At 37.3% G+C, this 21,506-nt stretch overlaps 1 protein-coding gene across 1 annotated transcript in view; it reads right to left on the bottom strand.

Moving 5' to 3' along the window:
• The window catches only part of STK3 (serine/threonine kinase 3), a 267,587-nt gene extending 246,871 nt beyond the window's left edge, over positions 1-20,716 (bottom strand). Inside the window, exons 1-2 of the mRNA XM_012762004.3 lie at positions 20,520-20,716; positions 644-724 (exon numbers count right to left, since the gene is read on the bottom strand). Of these exons, the coding sequence (XP_012617458.1) occupies positions 644-724; positions 20,520-20,545 (107 nt within the window). The 5' untranslated portion in view covers positions 20,546-20,716. The remainder of the gene's footprint in view (positions 1-643; positions 725-20,519) is intronic.
• Positions 20,717-21,506: the final 790 nt, after the last annotated feature.

Raw genomic sequence — 21,506 nt, 5'->3', positions numbered from 1 at the left:
TTTACCTTATTTTACACTTTTTCCATTTCCTTGTCTTATTCTTACTGATCTAAGCTGCTCTGAATTCTGTTTATATTTGAAAGTCTCCTATACTTTGCCATTCCATTAAATGCTTCCTACCTTTCTTTGTACTCAAAATGAGACATGTTTGTCTACTATTATTTTAAAACCATGTCAACTATTCCTCTGCCTATAAATACTATTTTCCTCACTGAGACACTCAATTTATGCCTACTACTTACCTTTTCCCAAACAGAATAAACCCCAAAGTCGAAAAAGATGGCCTTATGGTCACTTGCCCAACAAAGTCAAAACCTTTCAAGTTTATTAATGAGAATGTTATATGGGATAAATTAACAGTCCTCTTAGAAATCATCTCACGGCACATATCTTTTCCCTTATATATTTAATATATGGCCAACTTCTCTGAAAAACACCATTACCAGATCTAGCACAATCTAATCTTTAAGATTCCATATCAACTGCCAAATTTAATTACTATAAATACTATTCAATGCAAGCAAATATTGACATTTGAGATTGCCATTCCATTAAATGGCAACTCTAGTTGAAAGATTAATATCATATAGTATGTTTTAATTATCTATCACTATCAGAATGCTTTCATATTTTTTGTACTTACCCTTCTCCAAGCTTCTCTAATACATCAAAAACTTCTTCAGGCTGCTTTGTCAAACTGTCTTCACTCAGCTTTTTTAGCTTACTGACAAAAAAAAAATATTTTCTTTGAGACATTTTATAAAATTTTTCATAGGCAACATATTCAGATGGCTCAAAAATGAAACAATATAAAAAGTTATACAGTAAACATCTTTTCCCTAGCCACATTCCTCATGTGCCCAGCAACATCCCCCAAAATAACCACTTTTATTAGTTTGTTGTGAACCCTTTATACAAATATGAATATATATTCCTAAGTCTTCCCCTTTTTAATATACTAGATAGTATTTTATACACACTCTTCTTTATACTTACTAGTGTCTTTCCTGATGAGTTCACCTAACAATATATAACCTATGTTGGAGATCTTTACATCAGTACATACAGGTTAATCATCCTTAATCTGAAAATCTGAAATCTAAAATGCTCTAAGATCCAAACTCTTTGAGCACTGGCTTACCTCCACAGTGGAAAACTCCACACCTCACCTCATGTGACAGGTCATAGCCAAAACGCAGACACACAACAGTTTATTCAGCAACCCCAAGGGAAAAAGGAACCTCCCAGCACCCTTCAATTGCAATGTATCTTTTCCACACACACCCAGATTCCCCCTTGCAAGCACAACCACAAAGAGTAATAACATGGCACACGTGCAGGCCAGGCACACCAACAACAGGTTCCCCACAATGCTCCACACAGGGCCAAGGCCTACATGTATTACTGTTTTTTTCTGTTTATTCTCTGCTTTGTGCTATAAAGAAATTATTTAAAATGTCAAAAAGCCTGCAGATACCCAACAGGTAACCGTAATAAGAGAAAGTATTTATGTTTATCTTTAGCACAGAAACTCAAGCTGCTAGAGAAACTGGGGAGCAGTGTAAGTGTCAAAAGTCTTAGAGAAGACTGTGGTGTCTTAATGACCACCAGATATGACCTGAAGAAACAGAAGGATAAACTGTTGGAAGTTCTATGCTGAAAGTGATGAACAGAAGTTAATGAAAAACAGAAAAACACTGCATAAAGGTAAAAATGAAGATCTTAAATGTGTACTGAAAGAGTGGATGACAGTGAACATATATCATTTAATAATATGCTGATCATTGTGAACTAAAAAAAGATCTTAAGCCCCCCAGCCGACTGAATGGACCCCCTCTTGGCCAAGGAGACCCCAGAAAAACCCTAAAGCTGATTTAGAGGCCATGAGGAGATGGGAGGTCAGACATGCCTGGTCATGCCCCATCCCTTTTGGAGATACTCTTTGTAACAATAAGATACTAAATCATTAACAGGACGTAAGGCCATGCAAAACAAAGTTTAAACCACACCTACAGGCCATCAATTTACTTACTGGAACATTTGAGTTTCTGTAAATGTCCAGTGGCTTATCTCTGATTAACAGACATTCTTAAAATGTTTCAAGCCTTTAGAGAAAGCTTTATTTCCTTCACCAATTACAAATCAAAGAATCTTTAAACCTACCTATAACTTGTAACCTCCCCCCACCAGATGTCCTACCTTTTTAAGCCCACCAATGTACGTCTTCTATGTATTGATTTATGATTTTACATGTGATTCCTGACTCCATGAGTGTATAAAACCAAACTGTAACCTGGCACATTTTCTCATGACTTCTTGAGGCCATGTATTCCAGGTCATTGGTCACACACACTTGGCTCAGAATCTCTTTAACATATTTTACAGTTTGCGTTTTTTACTGTTAATATCATGAAACATGCAAGTATCTATCATGAACTGAAAAATGAAAGGGACTGTGAATATTCAAAAGGCTGGTTGTAGAAATTTGAGAAAAGGCACAGTACTAAATTTTTAAAGATTTGTCATGATAAAGCATCTATTGATCATGAAGGAGCTAAGAAATTCATTGGTGAGTTTGTCCAAGTCACTGCTGATGAAAACCAAGTCTGAATGCTGTTGAAACGTCACTGTTTTGGCATTACTGATCCAAAAAGACACTGACTACAGATGACAGAATAGCCCCTACAGGAATTAAGAATGCCAAGGACAGAATAACTGTGCTATAATGTGTTAATGAAGAAGGCAAGCATAAGTGGAAACTTGCTGTACAGGCAAAAGCTTGCATCTTTCTCCTCCCATCTTCAAAGAGTGAATTTCTTACCAGTCCACTATTACATGACAAGAAAGCGTGGATCACCAGCAACATGTTTTCTAAAATTGTTTCACAAACATTTTATACCAGTGAAATCAAAAACCCAAGTGGGTTTTGGCCTAGGTCCTGCTACTTGCTGCATAAAGATCCAATTATTGAGACAATGAGGATTGCAAAGGAAAAAAGGAATTTTTAATATGAAATATACCTGTTGGGAGCACAGGGAATCAGAATCAGCCTCAAATCCATCTCTCTAAAGGGAGAGTACAGGCTTTTTAAGGAGGGGCTACCTGCTTTGGGGCTGGATGTGTTGAAATTAACAAGGAGCTACATCCATCCACTGGGCATGTAGGTGAAAGGTGAGGAGTATTGGAGTTTGGAAGTCTGCCCAGGGGCCTTTAGAATATCCACTCCTCTGTCTTACAGAAATTGTCATTTCTGGGAAACAACTCAGAAAGATCAAGTAGTTAGTTAAAAGTTACGGGGTTCTGTCCATCAAGACCTATTGGCCTGAAAATATAAAATATGAGAGGGAGATTATAAAAAACACATAGGGGTCAATGACATTTGTTCATAGAGCCAGTTACACCAACAACTGGAACTCACTGCAGGAAGCTAGACTGAATGATAACTGAAAGATTTTGTTATTCCTTGACAAATGTTCTGTTCATCCTCCTGCAGTATTCTCATCAAAAATATTATTAAGAAAAAATGAAGCATGCAAACAAAAAATAAAATTTTTTTACAAAATGTTTATCCTATGTATTAATACTTTCCCCCAAATGTGACTTCATTAATTAAGCCATGTGACCAGGGTATCCTTAGCTCAATGAAGAGTAAAAATTCTTGAACAGCATGCTCACAGCAGTGAACAGAGGTATGGGTATAAAAGGTTTTCAAAAGGAGTGTAGCACTGGGAGGCAGAGGTGGAAGACTGTTTGAGCTCAGGAGTTCAAGACCAGCCTGGGCAAGAAAGGCAAACCAAATCTTTACTAAAAATAGAAAAATTAGCCAAGCACAGTGGCACATGGCCTATAGTCCCAGCTACACGTGAGGCTGAGGCAGGAGGATTGCTTGAGCCCAGGAGTTTGAGATTGCAATGAGCTATGATGACACCACTGCACTTTAACTAGGGTCACAGAATGAGACTTCGTCTAAAAGAAAAAAAAGAGTGTAGCATGAAGGATGCTGTACATACTGCTGCCAACACTTGGAACAGTTTTTAAAAACTCAGTTATACATTTCTGACACAACCTCTGGCCTGCAATTATATTCAATGATAATGATAAACATGGTAGTGACTTGGAAGGATTCCATATGTCAAGTGAAAAAAAATGATGTCTAACCTCTTTATCTATGTAAAAAATATACCTTCAGAGTCCATCAGTAAGCTGGAAGAAGTGGATAGCAAAGAAGTTTGTAACACTGATAATGAGTCTTCAGCTGTTCATTCATTGACCAATGGTGAAATAGCTGAAATGGTTCTGAATTAAGGTTATTACAGTAATAGTGATGATGAAGATGACACTATTAACACTGCAGACAAAGTACCTAAAGATGGCACAGGGAAAATGTGTGATGGGCTTATTGAAGGACTTGAGCAGAGTGCATTCATAACAGAACAAAAAAATCATATCATATAAAATCAAAAGGAGACTTCTAAGACAAAAACTGTTGTTAATAAGGCAAATGACTCTGGAGGAAACACTTTTAAAAACCATCCACCAAAAGGCCTCCTCATCCCTAGAGAATCCACCTCCTGGATCCTTTAGATCCAGGTGCCTAGAAGCACCTCAACTACTTCTAATGTTTCTTCTCTCCTAAAAGGTACAGCAACCTTCTAATCAAAACCAGGATCATAATGTGGAAACTGAAAGCCTGCCATTATTTGTTTTTGCCGTTGTTTAACAGCTGAAGCAGGTATTAGGTGATACTACTGCGCTGCTTAGTTACTCTGAACATATTGTTTTTTCATTATATTAAGGTTGTGCCATATTTTTTACTATTAAGTACTGATGTGTGAATAAGTATAAGAAAATGATTGCTTATCAGCAGCATACAAATTCAGAGTCAGAAATAATGGTAATGCCAAACAACCATAGACTGTCCACATTAAAAGCTGAGATGATGACACCTTTGTTTTCTGATGGTTCAATGTACATAAACATTGTTTCATGCACAATATTTAAAATACTGTGTAAAATTATCTTCAGGCTATGTGTATAAGGTATATATGAAACACAAATGAATTTCATGTTTGGATTTGCGTCCCATCCCCAAGATATCTAATTATGTATATACAAATATTTCAAAATACAAAAAATCCAAAATCTAAAACACTTCTAGTCCCTAGCATTTTGGATAAGGGATATTAGCCTGTATAAATCATTATCATTCTCTTGTACAGCTACATTCTATTCTGTTGCAAAGATGTGGCATATCTTATGAGCCCAATCCTTTACTTATGGAAATCTAGGTTCTCTTTTCCTCTAATAAACAATGCTGCAATGAACAACCTTATATACAAGTCAATTCACACATGTGCCAGCATATATGTAGAATAAATTACCAGAAGTTGTGACATCAAGAGAAAACATACACACACAAACATAAATACACATATGTAAAAGATATACTGATATTAAGATATTAAGTACAATCATATACTAATATAATTTTGATAATGTAGGGCAACTAACAAAAGATCATTATTATAATTATGTAGTAATTATTAAAATGGGTGATTACATCTTGGTATATTTTGCCTATAATTGTATGTTATATAAGTATATATATACATTAATATTGGCAAGTTGCCTTCCATAGGGTTTGTACCAATTTATTCTCCCATAAGTAATAAATGACAGATCCTCTTTTCCTACACTGAATCAAAGGATAAAAGCAGACTTCTCCCATATTGTTTTTAAACATTAGAAACCTCCTTGAATTGTTTTCAGTGACATCCAAATTCTCTAATATTTCAACTTTTACATGCCACCTTAACCATACTCCCATCCATAAGCTTGTTTTATCTCACTTTTGTTGTTTCTTGTTCAGTATAAGGATTTCTGTATTTTTCCTAGATCTCAATACAAAGGTTTCTAAGTCTTGTTGGGGGTTGGGGGGCAGATTCTGTACAGACTAGTCTTAGTTTTCTCAAACTTAAGTTTTTATAACTTCAAAAATAAGTTACAAGGTGGGTCCAACAGCTCACACCTATAATCCTAGCACTTTGGGAGGCCAAGGCGGGCGGATCCTTTGAGCCCAGGAGTTGGAGATCATCTTGGGCGATATAACCTTGTAGGACAGGAAAGGACAAGACAGAAAATGGAAAAAAAGGAAAGGAAAAAGGAGGAGGGAGAAAGGAGAGGAGAGGAAAGGAAAAATAAAAGAAAAAGAAAAGAAAAGAAAAAGAAAAAAGAAGTCATACATCTTTAAAACAAAGGAAGGGTTTTCATTCTTTAGTCCTTCAACATAACATTAATCATGTCAAAAAAAGTCTCAAGGTTAGGCTTAGATAATGAGTATTTTCTAAATTACACAATGGGATGAATCTGAATTTTTTTCTTTTTTTAAAATAGATTTAGGGGGCACAAGTTGAATTCTATTACACGTATATATTGTATAGTGATGAAATCTGGGCTTTTAGTGTACTCATTACTTTAATAGCATATGTTATACCCCGTAAGTTTTCATTCCCTCACCTCCTCCCAATGAATCTGATCTTGAATCCAAAAAATCAATATCTCTTATACTTCAATCACAGGAAGCACATTTTACCTGAAACTAACAAAAATTCAAGGATCATTTTTTTTCCTGCTCCCTTTAGCCTTTGGCCTTTCAAAGGCTAAACATTTTGTAAATATTTAGTAAATGTTTAGCTCTGGAGTAATAAAATTAATTGTTAAAAAAATTCAACTAGGACATATGTATCCAAGTGAAAGGTGTCCTCTTATACTCTTAAAAAACTGTGTTTCTCTAAAATTTTGAAACACTTAGGAAATTATCTTCAAAGACAAATGCTAAATTCATAATCAGTATTTCATTTAATCTTCAAAAACCCAAAGAGTAAATAGTATAAAACCTACATTTCACAAATGAGTATACTGCGACTTAGATAAGTTAGGTAACTTGCCCACTACTGCATTGCAATATATGGCACAGCTGAGATTAGAACCAAGGTCTACCTGACTCGAAAGCACTGGCTCTTAATCACTTCACTTAGTATCACTGTTTTAATAGTAAAATTGATGTGATCTGATGGTCTCACAGTGTATTTAATTTTATAAAACAGTATTAAGTTTATGGGGTTTAGTTAATTATTGGCACTCTAAGAGCTCAAACCACCTAAGAAAATAAATGCTCTGCAATAGATAGAATTTTTTTTTAATTAAATGAAAGTCTTGTTTTTCAACTCTATCATACCATTTCCTTTCAGGTCGGGCTCTTTGCCCAAAAGTACTCTCAAATTATAATTTCCTGCCAAGGATCTCTAAAAGAAAAGAATCTGTCTGATATTTTCTCTTCTTCCTTTACCCTTAGACTCATTTTTATTTTCTAGGAATTGTTTCCACTTACCATAAACTGGAAAGTTATATGATACCTCTTCATTTCTTGTAACAAACCTCTACAAACTTAAACACTGTAACACACTTCATAATCCTAAACACAGTTTGTGCATTCACTTTCTTCATAACTAATTTTTCCAAAAGCACAAATCCAGAAAATGTAGACAAAACAAATTTGAAAATGCTCTAACATACTCATGTCCTACTTAAATAAAATTTTTAAATAATTTTGTAAGAAATATGTATACCTTGAAGGCTCATAAATTTTAATCCAGTTCATTACAAATATTTTAAATACTTAACAACCATACCTAGTTTGAGATCTAAAAAAAGGCAACAAAATCTGAGTTAAAAAAAAAAAAAGAGGATATATCTATATGAAACGTACAAAGGTCTACCCATGAACCTGCCACATAGAAAAATCCACCATGACCGGCGCCAAATATACTACCTATACTTAAAAGCTAAATTTACTCATATATTTTCTATATTTCTTTCCCTAGCCTCAAATTTTAAAGATAAAAATATGAGGATTTAATCTCTATACCCTCACAATTTCCTACCCCTAGCCCTAACAGAAAACCATCATTAACTGCAATAATCCCAAACATTAATACATTAGTAAAAATGTAATGTCAAGTAAGGTTTAAACTCTTAATGTCTGCTTAATTTTTATAGGCTTTCATAACTAGAGCTAGGGGGAGAGCTGTAGAGGTAGTGGCTGTTTTCAGCTCTATGTACAGATGGATACTATTTTGCTTCATTTCTCAGTGCTATCTGATTATACAGCAACAGCACAAATAAAGTCATTTCTCAGTAGTTCACTGTTGTTCTTTGTAAATAAATTGAAAGAAGACGGAAAAACAGTTCATGATTTTAGTGCTTTATGAAAATAATTTTTGTTTTTTTAAACTGGGATTATTTTCACCTGTTTGGTTTTTTAAGAAATGAAAATCACTACTGGGCGCTATGGCTGTCACCTGCAGTCCCTGCACTCTGGGAAAAGGAGGCAGGAGGATCATTTGAGCCCAGGAGTCAGAGGATTCAGGGGAGCTACCATCACACCACCCACACTCCAGCCTGAGTTACAAATTAAGACCAACCCCATCTCAAAAAAAAAAAAGAGAGAGAGAAAATCAGTATGTTAGCCGATGAGGTATATCCAAGGTGTAATCATTGCTAATTGAAATGACAATAAAATTTTAAAATCCCATCTGTATCTGACAGAATAAAAGATTATTATAAGATAAATAGCCTAAATACCTCACCTATAAATGTAATATTAACAATATTTGTACAGGTATAAATACCCTCTGAAACTCCAATTACCTTCAGAAATACCACAGATCCTTAAAAATCTAAGCAATGCTCCGAAATGACAGAAATTTGTTTTAACCTTGGGAATTTTGTGGGCTTTCTAAAGTAAATTTTTGACAAGAAAAGAATTGATTATTTTCATATAAATTTTAGAAACTTACAAAAGTTTGGCACAAGTTTCTCTCTCCTTCTTTAATGTACGTTAATGTTCTTCTTAGCTAAAAGATTAATTTGAAGATGTAACTGAACCCAGAAGAAAAAGGTCCTTTGGAAAGCAAAAACTGACACAAAGAACCTGTACTCCACCTCAGAAAAGGCAGAGCTACTGTCAGATCAGATACTTATTTCTAAGATAAGCAGCAGTTTAGAGAAGACATAGCAATGAGAAATGACAGATAACAGTAAAAGAAAAAGACTAGACTGGGGGGCACGGGAAGAATGGCCACATGGGGCAACAAAGTTTCAAACACACTGCCAAGACACACTGTTTCAGCATGTAACTAAAATCAAAAATCAAAAATATCATTAAATAGTCAAGAAAGCAAATGACTGGTCTCAGAAGACTGGGTGATGTGTCTTCATTCTGGAATGACTTCCATCAAAACTGGCTGTTTTAAAAGTGTTTTTAAAATGTTTTAAAGTACAATGCTTAAAGTAGTTTATTTATCTGAAAAATCCATCACATGACACATCCTACTTCCCAGTGATGCTAAGTATCTTTAAAAGTATCACTGTATCACTGTTTTGGCAGGCTCCTTCACATCACATTGAGTTGTTTCATAAATATTAATTAAAACTGACTAATCAAGTGCTACAAGTCAGTAAAGGAGAAAAAAATCCCCCTTGGCCTAGTGCTAGAATTCTCTTCTACAAAAAAGAAAAAAAAAATAGGAAATATACAATGAGAATCAAGCATATAGACAATGTGCCAGGAAAAGAATATCATCAAAATACTTTCTTCTCAAGAGTTAATTAGTACATTTATTTTTAATTTCCACTGGAATTTTATGGAATTCCAATGCTTAATGTGACTCTTGTTTCTGGTATTTCTTAGGAGTTACATGAACTATTAATTTTATTCAGAGCAATCATTTCTTCTCCAACCTCTTCCTAGGATCCAAATTTCACTGATTATTACCAAAAAACATTGCAAAGATGATCACTGGAAAATGGTTACTGATTGCTATTTGATTGCAAGGTAACAGGCTAATTCACATGTCAATTTGTAAGTGCAATCTGATGTATTTTAATACAGTAACTATATTAATTCTTCCTAAAGTTCTGTGACACAGTGACAAATGCAAATTATCAACTGTGTTACTGAGATAACTACCTCATTTTATTTATTCAACAAGAGGGGCTAATATCAAAACTAGAAAGGAATAACATATAACATTTAATATCTGAAGGTGTTTCATTTTACAATTCATCATACCATAGTTAAGGCTAGATTTATAAAGTAGCCTTAAGATGCCCTTAACATTTCATGTGTTTGTATACAGATACATTTTTATGTATATAAGACAAGGTAGACTAAAAGTTCTACCTAAAAATAAGGCCTAAAATCTGATCTTATCAACAGTGATATTATTTGCCTTGGATTTTTATATTTTCCACCTTTTTCATCTAAGAAAATAAGACACTAGGTCACCTGAAAGATTTAGAGTTGAGAAAAAAAACAAGACTGAATATTAAGGTCAAAGGACAACCAGAGTAAATAAGTAGAACACAAAGATAAAAGTCCACTCTAAACAGTCTCTACCACATAATTTGAGTCTATACATGCCTAGCCTAATTTCCAGCTCAGAAGATGAATGTGTGGTGGAAATACTATCCAGATAAAGGAGCTCAAAACTACCAGTACCATGACATTTTTTGATAGACTATCCCATAGTGTGAAAGAATAAATCAGTTCTCCTATCTATGAATAAAACCCTATTGAAAATAACAGAATATTAGTACCCAGACTAGGAATTTTTTTTCCTCATTAAAAGAAGCCAGATTTAGAGAAATGTTTGATTCCAGATCTGGGACAGGAAATGTACAGGATGAGTCCCAAATATCTTATCACAACAGACAGCAAGTAAGCTATCAAAGACCACTACGGTCATGTTGTCTCCAGAACAGACTTCCACTGGCCAAACATAGGACATTTTGAGCTTCAGTGACAGTTACTGCAATGGATCAAAATCCTGTTTAAATCCATCAGCTCACAATGGCATTTAAAATTTAAAAGAAAACAAACTAGTCAGCTTTGGAGGAAAAAAAGGGGAACTAATTCATTATCTTGAAAAATGTTAAATTAAGGGAAAGAATCAAGCATTTATACTGTCTATCCTCTATAAAGGATACCGGGGGTAACCAAACAGAAGATGAGGGGAAGTGACTCTTTATAAAAACATTCCAACTAATAAATGAAAACAAAATGATGTATTTAAAATTTTACTATTTTGCAACATCCAATGAATTAACAAAAATAAGCACTAACCATCAACAGCTGCAAACATCACAAAAAAGACAATCAGACATTAAGAGATTCCTACAGTCTTGCCAAACCCCACCTATAATAATGCCTAAGGGATTGAACTTGAGTCTGATCCATCTCTGAATCCAGCTGTCCATTTGCAAGAAATATAGAGAACAAAAGAACATGTTGAACTGCACCTTGAGAAAGCAATCAGCAAAATTCCAGACTGTGGGACACTACAAACAGCTGAGGTTCTTCAACAGGAAAAGGAAAAGAAAAAGATGCAGGACTAACAAAGATTAAAACAATTCATATCAATCTAACATGTGTACCTAGAGTATCTAGCAATGCACATTTAGATTACTATAAAAGTTAGGATAGTGGCTACTTACAGGGAAAGATCACTATGATCTATTTCTTAACATAATTGGTGATTACAAAGGTGTCTGCCTTATACCAAGTCATGTATTTGTTTTATACTGATGTTTTATTTTTCAATAAAAAGATTTTTTTAAAGATAGCAAGTTATCAACACACCTAAACATTTCAACACCTAAAAAAGGTACGTTTCTCATTCTCTAATCTGGTAAAAAAACGAGGTTAAAAACAGAAGTCAGCATCTATCATTTCCTCCCTAAGAGGAAGTAGATGTCCTCTTCTATGGAAACGACCTAACATCACATTTTGGTCCAATCAGATTCACTTTCCTGGGAGTATGGCATTCCAAGAAGGAGACTATAGATATCTAAACCTGTTCCTCTCCCAGTCTTCCCCCACCCCCAAGTTGCTCAAACAAAACGCAGAAGCCAGGATTGATTCTTCTTTCTTCTTACTCCCAACATCTAGTCCACTGTAAGTCCTTCATTTCTAACTCCAAAATAGAACTTGTATCTGTCCACTTCTCTCCATCTCTACTGATTCCACCATCTTTAATGACAAACTATTGAAATAGCCTCCCAACTTGTTTCTCTGCTTTTATTCTTAACTCTCTACAATCTACTCTAACCAAGGCAATCACAATGGTCTTTTAAAAACATAAATTAAAATCCTGCTTAAAACCCTTTAATTATAGTCCATAGCACTCTCACTAAAATCCAAATTTCTTTCCACAGCCTGCATCATTGAATCCCTGCCCATCTCTCTGACCTCATCTCTAGCCACTTTCTCCCATTCTACAACCCAGCCACAATGGCCTCATTTCAATTCCTCCCACACACTAAGCTCTTTCCCAACTCCAGGCCTTCTCATAGCTTTTCCCTCTGCCTGGAATACTTTCCCCCTGCTATTCATGGATATATGAATACTTTCCCCCTGCTATACATGGATAATTTCCCAATTGTCAGGCTGCAGCTTAAATATCACCTCCTTAAAGAAGCCTCCTCCAGTTGCCCTATTAAACAGGTTCCACCATTTTTCCCTATCAATACATGCTACTTCTATCTTTCATAGCTCAAGCTCCAACAAGTGTATGCTCTATGAGGGCAAAGATCCCATCTGTTTCATTCACCAATGCACTCAGCACACAGAATTTGGAAGGTAGTCAATTAATAATTACTGAATGTATGCATAAATGAGCAAATAAATTAACTCAAGGCTGACAGCCAATTTCTGCCAAGAGCAGTGAAGAAAGCCAGAAAGTTCAGAAAGATCAGAAAGTAAAGAAAGCCAGTTTTCAGAAGAAACAAGAGAATGGAACAACATAACAGAGACATGAGAATGTGCAGCTCCAGAGAGGGTCAAGGAAATTAGCTATCTATTATCTTCAGTTTATATTTTCCTGAAATATATAAAAAGTTGACCTAAATTACAAAAAGAAGTTTAACTGGCATTCCTTTCCAATTATACAACTCTAGGTCTCATGATTTCAGAAAACCAAAACTAAAAATGAAAAGAAGATCTAGAGAAAGAAGAATATTCTACATTCTGAATATAGAAACTACCCTGTTCTTGGAATCATAAATGCTCAACAATTGCCCCAATTATCTAAATATGTGTGTGTGCATCAAAATTTTGAGATATGATAGATCAAGATAGTTGAAACATGAAAATCTCACTCAATCCACCTCTTTACTAAGATGTTTTATATTATATATAAGTATTACATATAATCTATGGACTAATTCAGAACCTAATACTACCTATATTAATTACAATTGTTAATAACTATCTGTAATTCTCATTTTGCTATAAAGTCATTTTTCAATATATATCCTTTGATGTACCTTCAGAAATTCAAGATAATCTTCACTTTAATATTCATGGTATGCAAACAATAAACTTTTTTCTGTTGAGACAAGATCTCTCTCTGTTACCTGGGCTAGAGTACTGTGGCACCATCATAGCATACTGCAACCTCAAACTCCTGGGCTCAAGCAATCCTCCTGCTGCAGCCTCCTGAGTAGCTGGGACTACAGGTGCATGCCATCACATCTGGCTAATTTTTTTATTTTTTGTAAAGATGAAGGTCTCACTATGTTGCTCAGGCTGGTCTCAAACTCCTGACCTCAAGCGACCTTCCTGCCTTGGCCTCCCAAAGTGCTAGGGTTACAGGCATGAGCCACCACACTCTGCCTGAACTTATTTTTAATATTCAAGCATGTCTGTTTACATATTTGCTACTTTCACTTATTCAACTTGAGACTCTACGTAAAAAGAAAAGTTGTCATAAGACATTTCAAATACAGTATCTTTGTTATAAGAGCTAAAAGCTTCTTTAAATTAGAATAATCCAAACATACATGAAGCAATTCAAATAAAATCACAACAAAAAAGAAGCTTAAGGCAAAACTAAAACAAAGTTTCTATTAGATTAGCATAAATTTTCTCTTTAGAAGAAAAATGTGAAGACCTTTAGAGAGGTCTAACTAGAGAGAGAGCTGGTAGGCAGGCAGAAATTGAGGTCATCATAATTATAGTTGAATGTTTCCAATGCACGGGGTCAGTCTACACCAGAAGGCAAGCAAGACTTTGTCTCGTAGCAACCTTCATACATGGTATTACATTTTCCTTTATAAGCTGTCACACATCACATAATCATTTTGCAATTTCCCATATTTTAATTGGGATATATATACAGTGTTCAAAGTATAGGAATTTTTAAACATTAGTCTCCTCTCTCCCCTTTCTAGAATCTTAAAGAATAGCTCTATTATGTATACAGGTTGTTACAGTAACACCACTCTGGATTCCTTTGGCAATGCTATCATCTAAGTCAGGCATCCTCAAACTATAGCTTGTGGCGTGAGCCACCGCGGCCGGCCTTTCTTTTACATTTCTAACAAATACTTTAATTCTAGTATATTCTATATCTTAGCCCCTTAAAAACAGTGATAAATTAATCATTGCCTAGAGTCAACTAAAACCTAGATTCCTCTATTGTCTTGTTTTTGTTTTGTTTTTGAAAAAGGGTCTCCCTCTGTCACCCAGGCTGGAGTGCAGTAGCATGATCATAGCTCACACCAGCCTTGCACTCCCCGGCTCAAGTGATCCTTCTGCCTCAGCCTCAACCAGTAGCTGGGACTACAGGTACACACCACCACACCCAGTTAATTTCTCTACTTTCTTAATGTGCAATTAAAGTCTGCTTACCAAAAGCTACTGCAGATTTTATTGTCAAATTCCCTCTCTCCAAGAAGGAAGAGCCAATTGACTGTTTCCATCTACAGGACCTAAACTAATCCTACTGAAGTTGACGCTACCCTAAATTAACCAAGAAAAGCCAAAGGAAAGACAGCATATGCTTTAGGGACAAAGTTGTTATTTAAAGAGATACTCCTGTTTGCTCAGTTCTTTTCTCCTTGGACTACTTTGAACATTTTGTCCACCTGCCTGCCTCTAAAATTGGAAACTTCCCCTAGGGCCTCTTCCCTAAGGCTGTTGTCTTTGTTTTGTTTTGAAGAGTTCTTAAGAATTCATCTTCTCAAAGACAACTCCACCTTTCCACTTAGTGAATTCTCGCTGATAATACGCACATAAGAATTTTACCTTCTAACATTCGAAGGACACAAATTAAGAATACAGACATAAAATGAAGTCTACCCCTCTTCTCACTGCAACGTCTTAATGATATTCCTGATCTCCTAATATCAACTTAACTGAGCTGTTGCTGTGCCCCACCCAATCCAATTTTTGAGAGGTGAGAGTTCTCTCACGTTTATCTCCATTCCTAATACCTGGCCTGAGGTCAGGGATACGGATGCTACAGGCTGAGGGGCCTCTTCATGCTGAGGAATACACGAATATTTTCTACTTTATCCTCCTAGATCGTTATCACTTTACCTTTGCTTTTTCATTCTATAATAATCTATCTTCTGATAATCTACCCATTCGTAGCAACATGCCCTTATGTGTTTTCTTACCTTCACTTTTCATTTGTGTGAATGCATTTTGTAATCCAAATCTTCTAATTTCAATCTTCAACTTTACTGTAAACAACCCTTTTACACTATTTAAAAATTTTTTGCCACAGATTCCAACTACTTAACTGCTTAAATCAAAGAACATGCCTCACCTATCTTGAGAGAAAGTATGCTTCAGTAGCTTACTCTCTTATTATCCTTCCAGTGTTTTCATTGTTCCACACTAACTTTTCTTCTAACTTTTGTTCCAACTTCCAACTTTTCTTCCAACTACACCTAAATCAATAAATTTTAAATTTTAAATAACTACAAATTCTTATAATTGAGGAAAAAGGCCTATCTGGTAAAGTATCTCTCTCCAGCAAAAACAGTCCATCCTCTCTTTGACAAGTATTAAATATAACTACCTACCCTCCAATGACGACAGCTCTCATGCTGCCCACCTGTCCTCATTGAAACCCACCCTCCCTTCTATGAATGTTCTACTTGGGCCCATGTTCTGGTTATTTCCCTATCTACCTATCAAAGCTTACCTACTCTTTGGCCATTTATCTCTTAGCTAGCAGTTTCCCTATAAAGAAATCTGATAAACTCAACCTACCAAAATGCTAATAATTAATAACCATTTAATGGATTTCCCTTCCAGAGAGAAATCCTTTTAATAGAGACTTCTGAAGACCTCTATGACAGGCCTCTTAAGGAAATCTGGGGAATCTAAAAGCCATTCTGGTACCTTAAGTCAGTGACATGGATGACCACATCTATCACCTATGTTTAACACAAGCCCTTTAAGGGACCAAATTAACAAATATGAGTGTGAGGGGTGCCTTATAGATCATCTAGGAGGGTGGCCCCCAAATCCTGGCCCATGGCCTGTTAGGGACCAGGCCACAGAGCTCCACCACCCCTGCCCACCATCCATGGAAAAATTGTCTTTCATGAAACTGATACCTGTCACCAAAAAGGTTGAGGACCACTGTTCTAGGACTCTGAATCATGATTCTTGAACCTGACTACACAACAGAATATCCAACTCCCAGAGGAAAAAGAATGATACCCAAAGAAGCAAATTTCAAAGTCAGTGGCAAAGAAAGGCCTAACATCTAGGCCAAACATTATATTAGTGTGTATATCATATATATGTGTGTATGTATATAAGCAACATAGTAAAAATATAAAGGTATATGGGAAGAATATTCAATTCAGGACAGTGATTACCCTTTGGAGGATGGGAAGGAAATACAATGAGAAGAAATACACATAGGGGGCTTCAAATGTATTGGTAATATTTAATTTCTTCAGCTGTGTGGTGATACCTAAGTATTTATTAAATTAGTCCCCATTATCTTTTATTTTTGGAAACAGGGTCTCACTCTGTAGCAGTAGCCCAATCAGAGGTTACTGTGACCTCTAATTACTGGGCTGAAGTGATCCTCCTACCTCAGCCTCCCGAGTACCCAGGACAACAGGAATGCACCACCACACCCAGCTAATATTTTAAAATTTTTCTGTAGAGATGGGGTCTCACTACATTGCCCAGACAGGTTTGAAACTCATAGCCTCAAGTGATCCTCCCATCTCTGCATCAGCCCCCATTATCTTTTGGATGTCTATAATTTTGTAACAAAAAGAAGAATAGGAAGATGGCATATAATCAAATGCATATCATATCAGGAACCCAGAGAAATATCTTGAGCTAGAAAGCACTCAGAGAAGATACTTTATGAGGCAGGCCTTGAAGGAAGAATAAAACAGATTATTCTTCAGGCAAAAAATAACACAAACTTTTCTAAAGGAAAAGTGTGAACAAAGGCAAAGTTGGGAGTACCCACAGCCTACAACTTAAATAAAGAACAATAGGAAAACTTCATGAGGACAGATTCATCTTGGAGAATAGAAACTGAAGGCTGCAGGTTAAGACTGAGACCAACAGGCTTTGAATATTAAGTAGACAAGTGTGCTCCTAATAAAAATAAGAATTTTTTTTAAAAGAGTAATATGATCAAAGTAATGTTTTACAAAATAAATCAAAAGCTATGTGCAGGATGAACTAAAGCAAACTGTGTCCTATGGAGCATTAGGAGGTTCAGTAGGATGGCAAAAGGGGAAAGGAATAAGAGACTGGAAACTAGGTCCTGGTACCCTGACCCTAGTCCAAACAGAGCCCTTATGCTGTTAAAATGTTTCTGCTATTAAAGTATTTTTGAAAACCACTAAGCTAAAGTGCCTAGTTGGAAGGTACTGGTGCAATATAAGTGTGAAGGTAATATAACCCTGGAATAGGGAAGTATTCTTGGGAATGCAAAGGAGGGAAAAATTAATCTAGACTTTTTGATAGAAAATTTGATGGGATCTAGTGACAAATGAGATGGGATAACGAAAGAGTAGACCTACATGAAAAAATGCCAACTGAGCAGCAGCTGCTGGTCATACAGACTTAACATCAGCAACACAGATAAGGCCTTTTTTTTTTTTGAGACAGATTCTCACTCTGTCACCTCAGCTGAATACAGTGGCGTGATCATAGCTCACTGCATCTCAGACCCCTGAGTTCAAGCGATCAATCCTCCTGCCTAAGCCTCCCAAGAACCTGGGACAAGCATACATTACCACACTCAGCTACTTTTTCTTTCTTTTTTTTTTTTTTTTTAAGTAGAGACGGGGTCTCACTCTTGCTCAGGCTGGTCTCAAACTCCTGACCTCAAGAGATTCTCCCGCCTCAGCCTCCCAGAGGCTAGGATTACAGATGTGAGCCACCACGCCCAGCGATATGATCATACAAAAGTGAGCACTAGAGAAGCGTTACTCAAGGCAGAAAAGCAAAATGGCATTCTTACAGGGACTAAGAGAACAAGCAAAGCGGACCAGGAGACTATAGAAAAAGAATGACCATTACATCATGGAATACTAAGAAAGTGAGTTTCAAAATGGAGCATAATGAGAGGGTAGACAGCCTCTGAAGCCAATCAAACCCAGAGCTCTGGCACCTTCTCCACTTGACTCAAGTTATTTAACCTGTCTGAGCCTCATTTAATAGGGAAAACATAAATTAACAGCTAACATTACTGAATACATTATGGAGCACTGTCCTAAATGCTTTACATATGACCTCATTTAATACCCACCATACACTTTACAGATGAAGAAATTTAAATTTAGAACTAGCATAGTAAGTGGCAGAGCCAGGATTACTATTTCTTAGGCTGATTAAATAAAGAAATGTATATATAAATTTCCTGGCCAACAGTACAACCTCAAAAATGGTAGCTATATATTTTATTATTAGAAGGTAATGATCCATAGAGGCAACACAAAAACTGCCAGTAATTCCTGTCATAGCCTTCCCTGCAGCAAACTCTCTTAGAGTCTTCACCTCATCTATAGGATTAATGCGTATAGTTCAACCTACTCCATAGGCTTGCTGAGAGAATTAAATATTAAGAATATAAAAATGCTATAAGAAATTTTGAGATATTCAAATATAAGGGATTATTATAACATATCTTTGGCTCTTCAAAAATGCCTTCCTAGCATTTTTGCTCATTACTTCAAAATAAGTCTCTCTGAAGAAAGTTAAAAATGAGTCTGTTAAATATGCAACCACCACTTTGTAAAGTATAAATCACCATGGAATTACCACGCACACCTACCCCTGACTCCCCTAGGTTCTCTAATGTCTCTGCAAAGGCAGGGATTCCATATACCTATAATGAAATTCTGATAACTTACAGCAGAGCTAATCAATACAGAGAGCTGCTACTTCAATGCAGAGCTGTTCGAGTTGGCCTATGGCATTAGGGTCTCCCTTCCAGTCCTTCCAGAAAAGAAAAAAAAAGTCCCTGATTTTCTTCTATAGTATTAAAACTGGCTGCCCAGTGAGTAGAATACAGACATCTTACAAAATGCTAGAAAACAATCAACTGACTTGTTTCAAGGTTTCTGGCTGATTGAAGGTCCCTTTTGGAAAGCACTCCACGCCCTCCCTTTTTTAACCTGAACAAATGGCTTTCGACCTTAAAACTCATACAATTCACAATAGCTCCCAAAGTTCCTACCTTTCCAATTATTCCATGTTCTCGTATACAACACCTTTCATCTAAAGATCTCTAGTTTTCAAAGCACATGAACTCTTTAATCTTCACCACAGCATTATCTGGGAAGGGATTAGTACCCTTATTTTATAAATTAAAAATGAAAGACTGAGGTTAAATGTTTTATCCAACATCAAATAATTAGTTGATTCATTCTTGGGGGTAAAATGCACATTATGAATTTGTATCAATGGACAACTTTGATTTAGATCCCTAAAATCACTGCAAAGCATCATTTCCAACACACATATCGAAGATTAAACATAAACTAACACCACCATATCAAAGTATCACTATTTTTACACCCAAAAATATATCGGGGGAGATTCTAATTTAAGAGTGCTACGGTCTTGCATCCATAAATACTTTTGAACTTGGGGAGGGGGGAGTAACACCTGTCAGTGCAGCATATCCACAACAAGTTTTACAGACTGTGTAGCTATTAATATTTCATTCTTTAAACTGTTAATGAGCAACCCACCTTCTCAAAAAAAAAAAAAAAAAGGCAATATTACGAAGAACATTTGACAAGAAAGCCTACATGGTTGTAAGAAGACCAGTAATTTTCTAGTTTTAGGTCTCCTAGGCTTTGGGAACTTGCCACTAGAGAAAACTCCACCCGCCCCAGGAGGTCAGGCCGCGGGGAGCCGGGCGCTGCCCACCCAACCCTGCACGCGCCCAGGGCCCGCCGGCCGGCCGCGGGGGAGGCGACGCTCGGCCTCCCCTCAGGGCCCTGGCCTCGTGGACGGGCACGGCCGGGCGCTCGGACCTGCCTCCCGGCCTTCTGCGCGCGCGGCCCGGCCCGGCGGGCGGGGAGAGGGTCGCAGTAGGGCCTGGCCTAGCCGCCCCGGCCCCGCGGCCGCCGGCGCCGCTCCCCTGCTTCTCTTCACTCCCCGCGTTCGTTACCTCTTAGGCGCCGGCGGCTGCTCCATGGCGGCCGGGGGCAGAAAGAGGGACCTGACGGATGGCGAAGGCCGGAGGAGGAAAGGAGCCGGGTCACCGACCGGCCGAACCCGGGGAACCCGAGAGGGAAACTCCGGGAACTCGGACCAACTTTCCCGTAACTCCGCGGCGGATCTCCCTCCCGCGCCGGAGCACTGCTCCTCCCGACCCGCCCCGCCCCTCGCCGCCGGCGGCGGCCGCGGCTGCCGGGAGTGGGTGGGCAGGGCCTGGAGCGCGGAGGGGGCGGGCCGGCCGCGGCCCGCGAGAGGGGCGGGGTCTGGACGGAGGGCGGGGCTGGCCGTGGAGTCGGGAGAGGGGAAAGCAGGAGGAAAGGCGAGAGGAAAGCACTGGAAAGGCGAGAGGGTGAGGCCTTGCGCTCCAATTCGCTTTGTTTGCCCCAATCCCATTTGACTCATTTCTCTGGATTTCCCAGTGATACATCCCAAACATCTTGTGAAGCCGTTTGAAGTATTACTAACTGCCCACGCTTCCCTCTCTAGTTCTGTTTATAATTATTGGTTATGTTTTCCCCCAGCCATTTGACGTTTGTAGCTACAGGACTGAGGATACTTCTGGAAATTCTTGTTTGCTTTGGATTGTGGACAAGCTCCTCACTACATTTCACAATAATTACATCTAATTACAGAGAAAAGAATTGCTTCAACGAGATCGCTCAGTGCACCAAATTCAGTGCACCTGGGTCTTGCATGCTGTCCAACTGGGTAACCTGGCAAGCCTATCACAAATTATCGTGCCTCAAAGAGAACTGAAGAAAAGTTGGTTTCCTTCCCTCTCTGGTTCTCTACCTCAACCTGCTCCCAACAGCCCACATCCTATTGTATTAATAATTTGACCCCATCATGCATCCATATTGTGTGTATACTGTTTAAGCTTAAATTACATATGGATAACTTTCTTATAACCATATATTGCTGCTATATAATAATTTTA

The sequence above is a fragment of the Microcebus murinus genome, chromosome 7 (assembly GCF_040939455.1).
Source record: "Microcebus murinus isolate Inina chromosome 7, M.murinus_Inina_mat1.0, whole genome shotgun sequence".
NCBI classification, from domain to species: Eukaryota; Metazoa; Chordata; class Mammalia; order Primates; family Cheirogaleidae; genus Microcebus; species Microcebus murinus.
The sequence above is the reverse complement of the archived record's forward strand: the minus strand, read 5'-3'. Positions and strand labels throughout refer to the sequence as shown.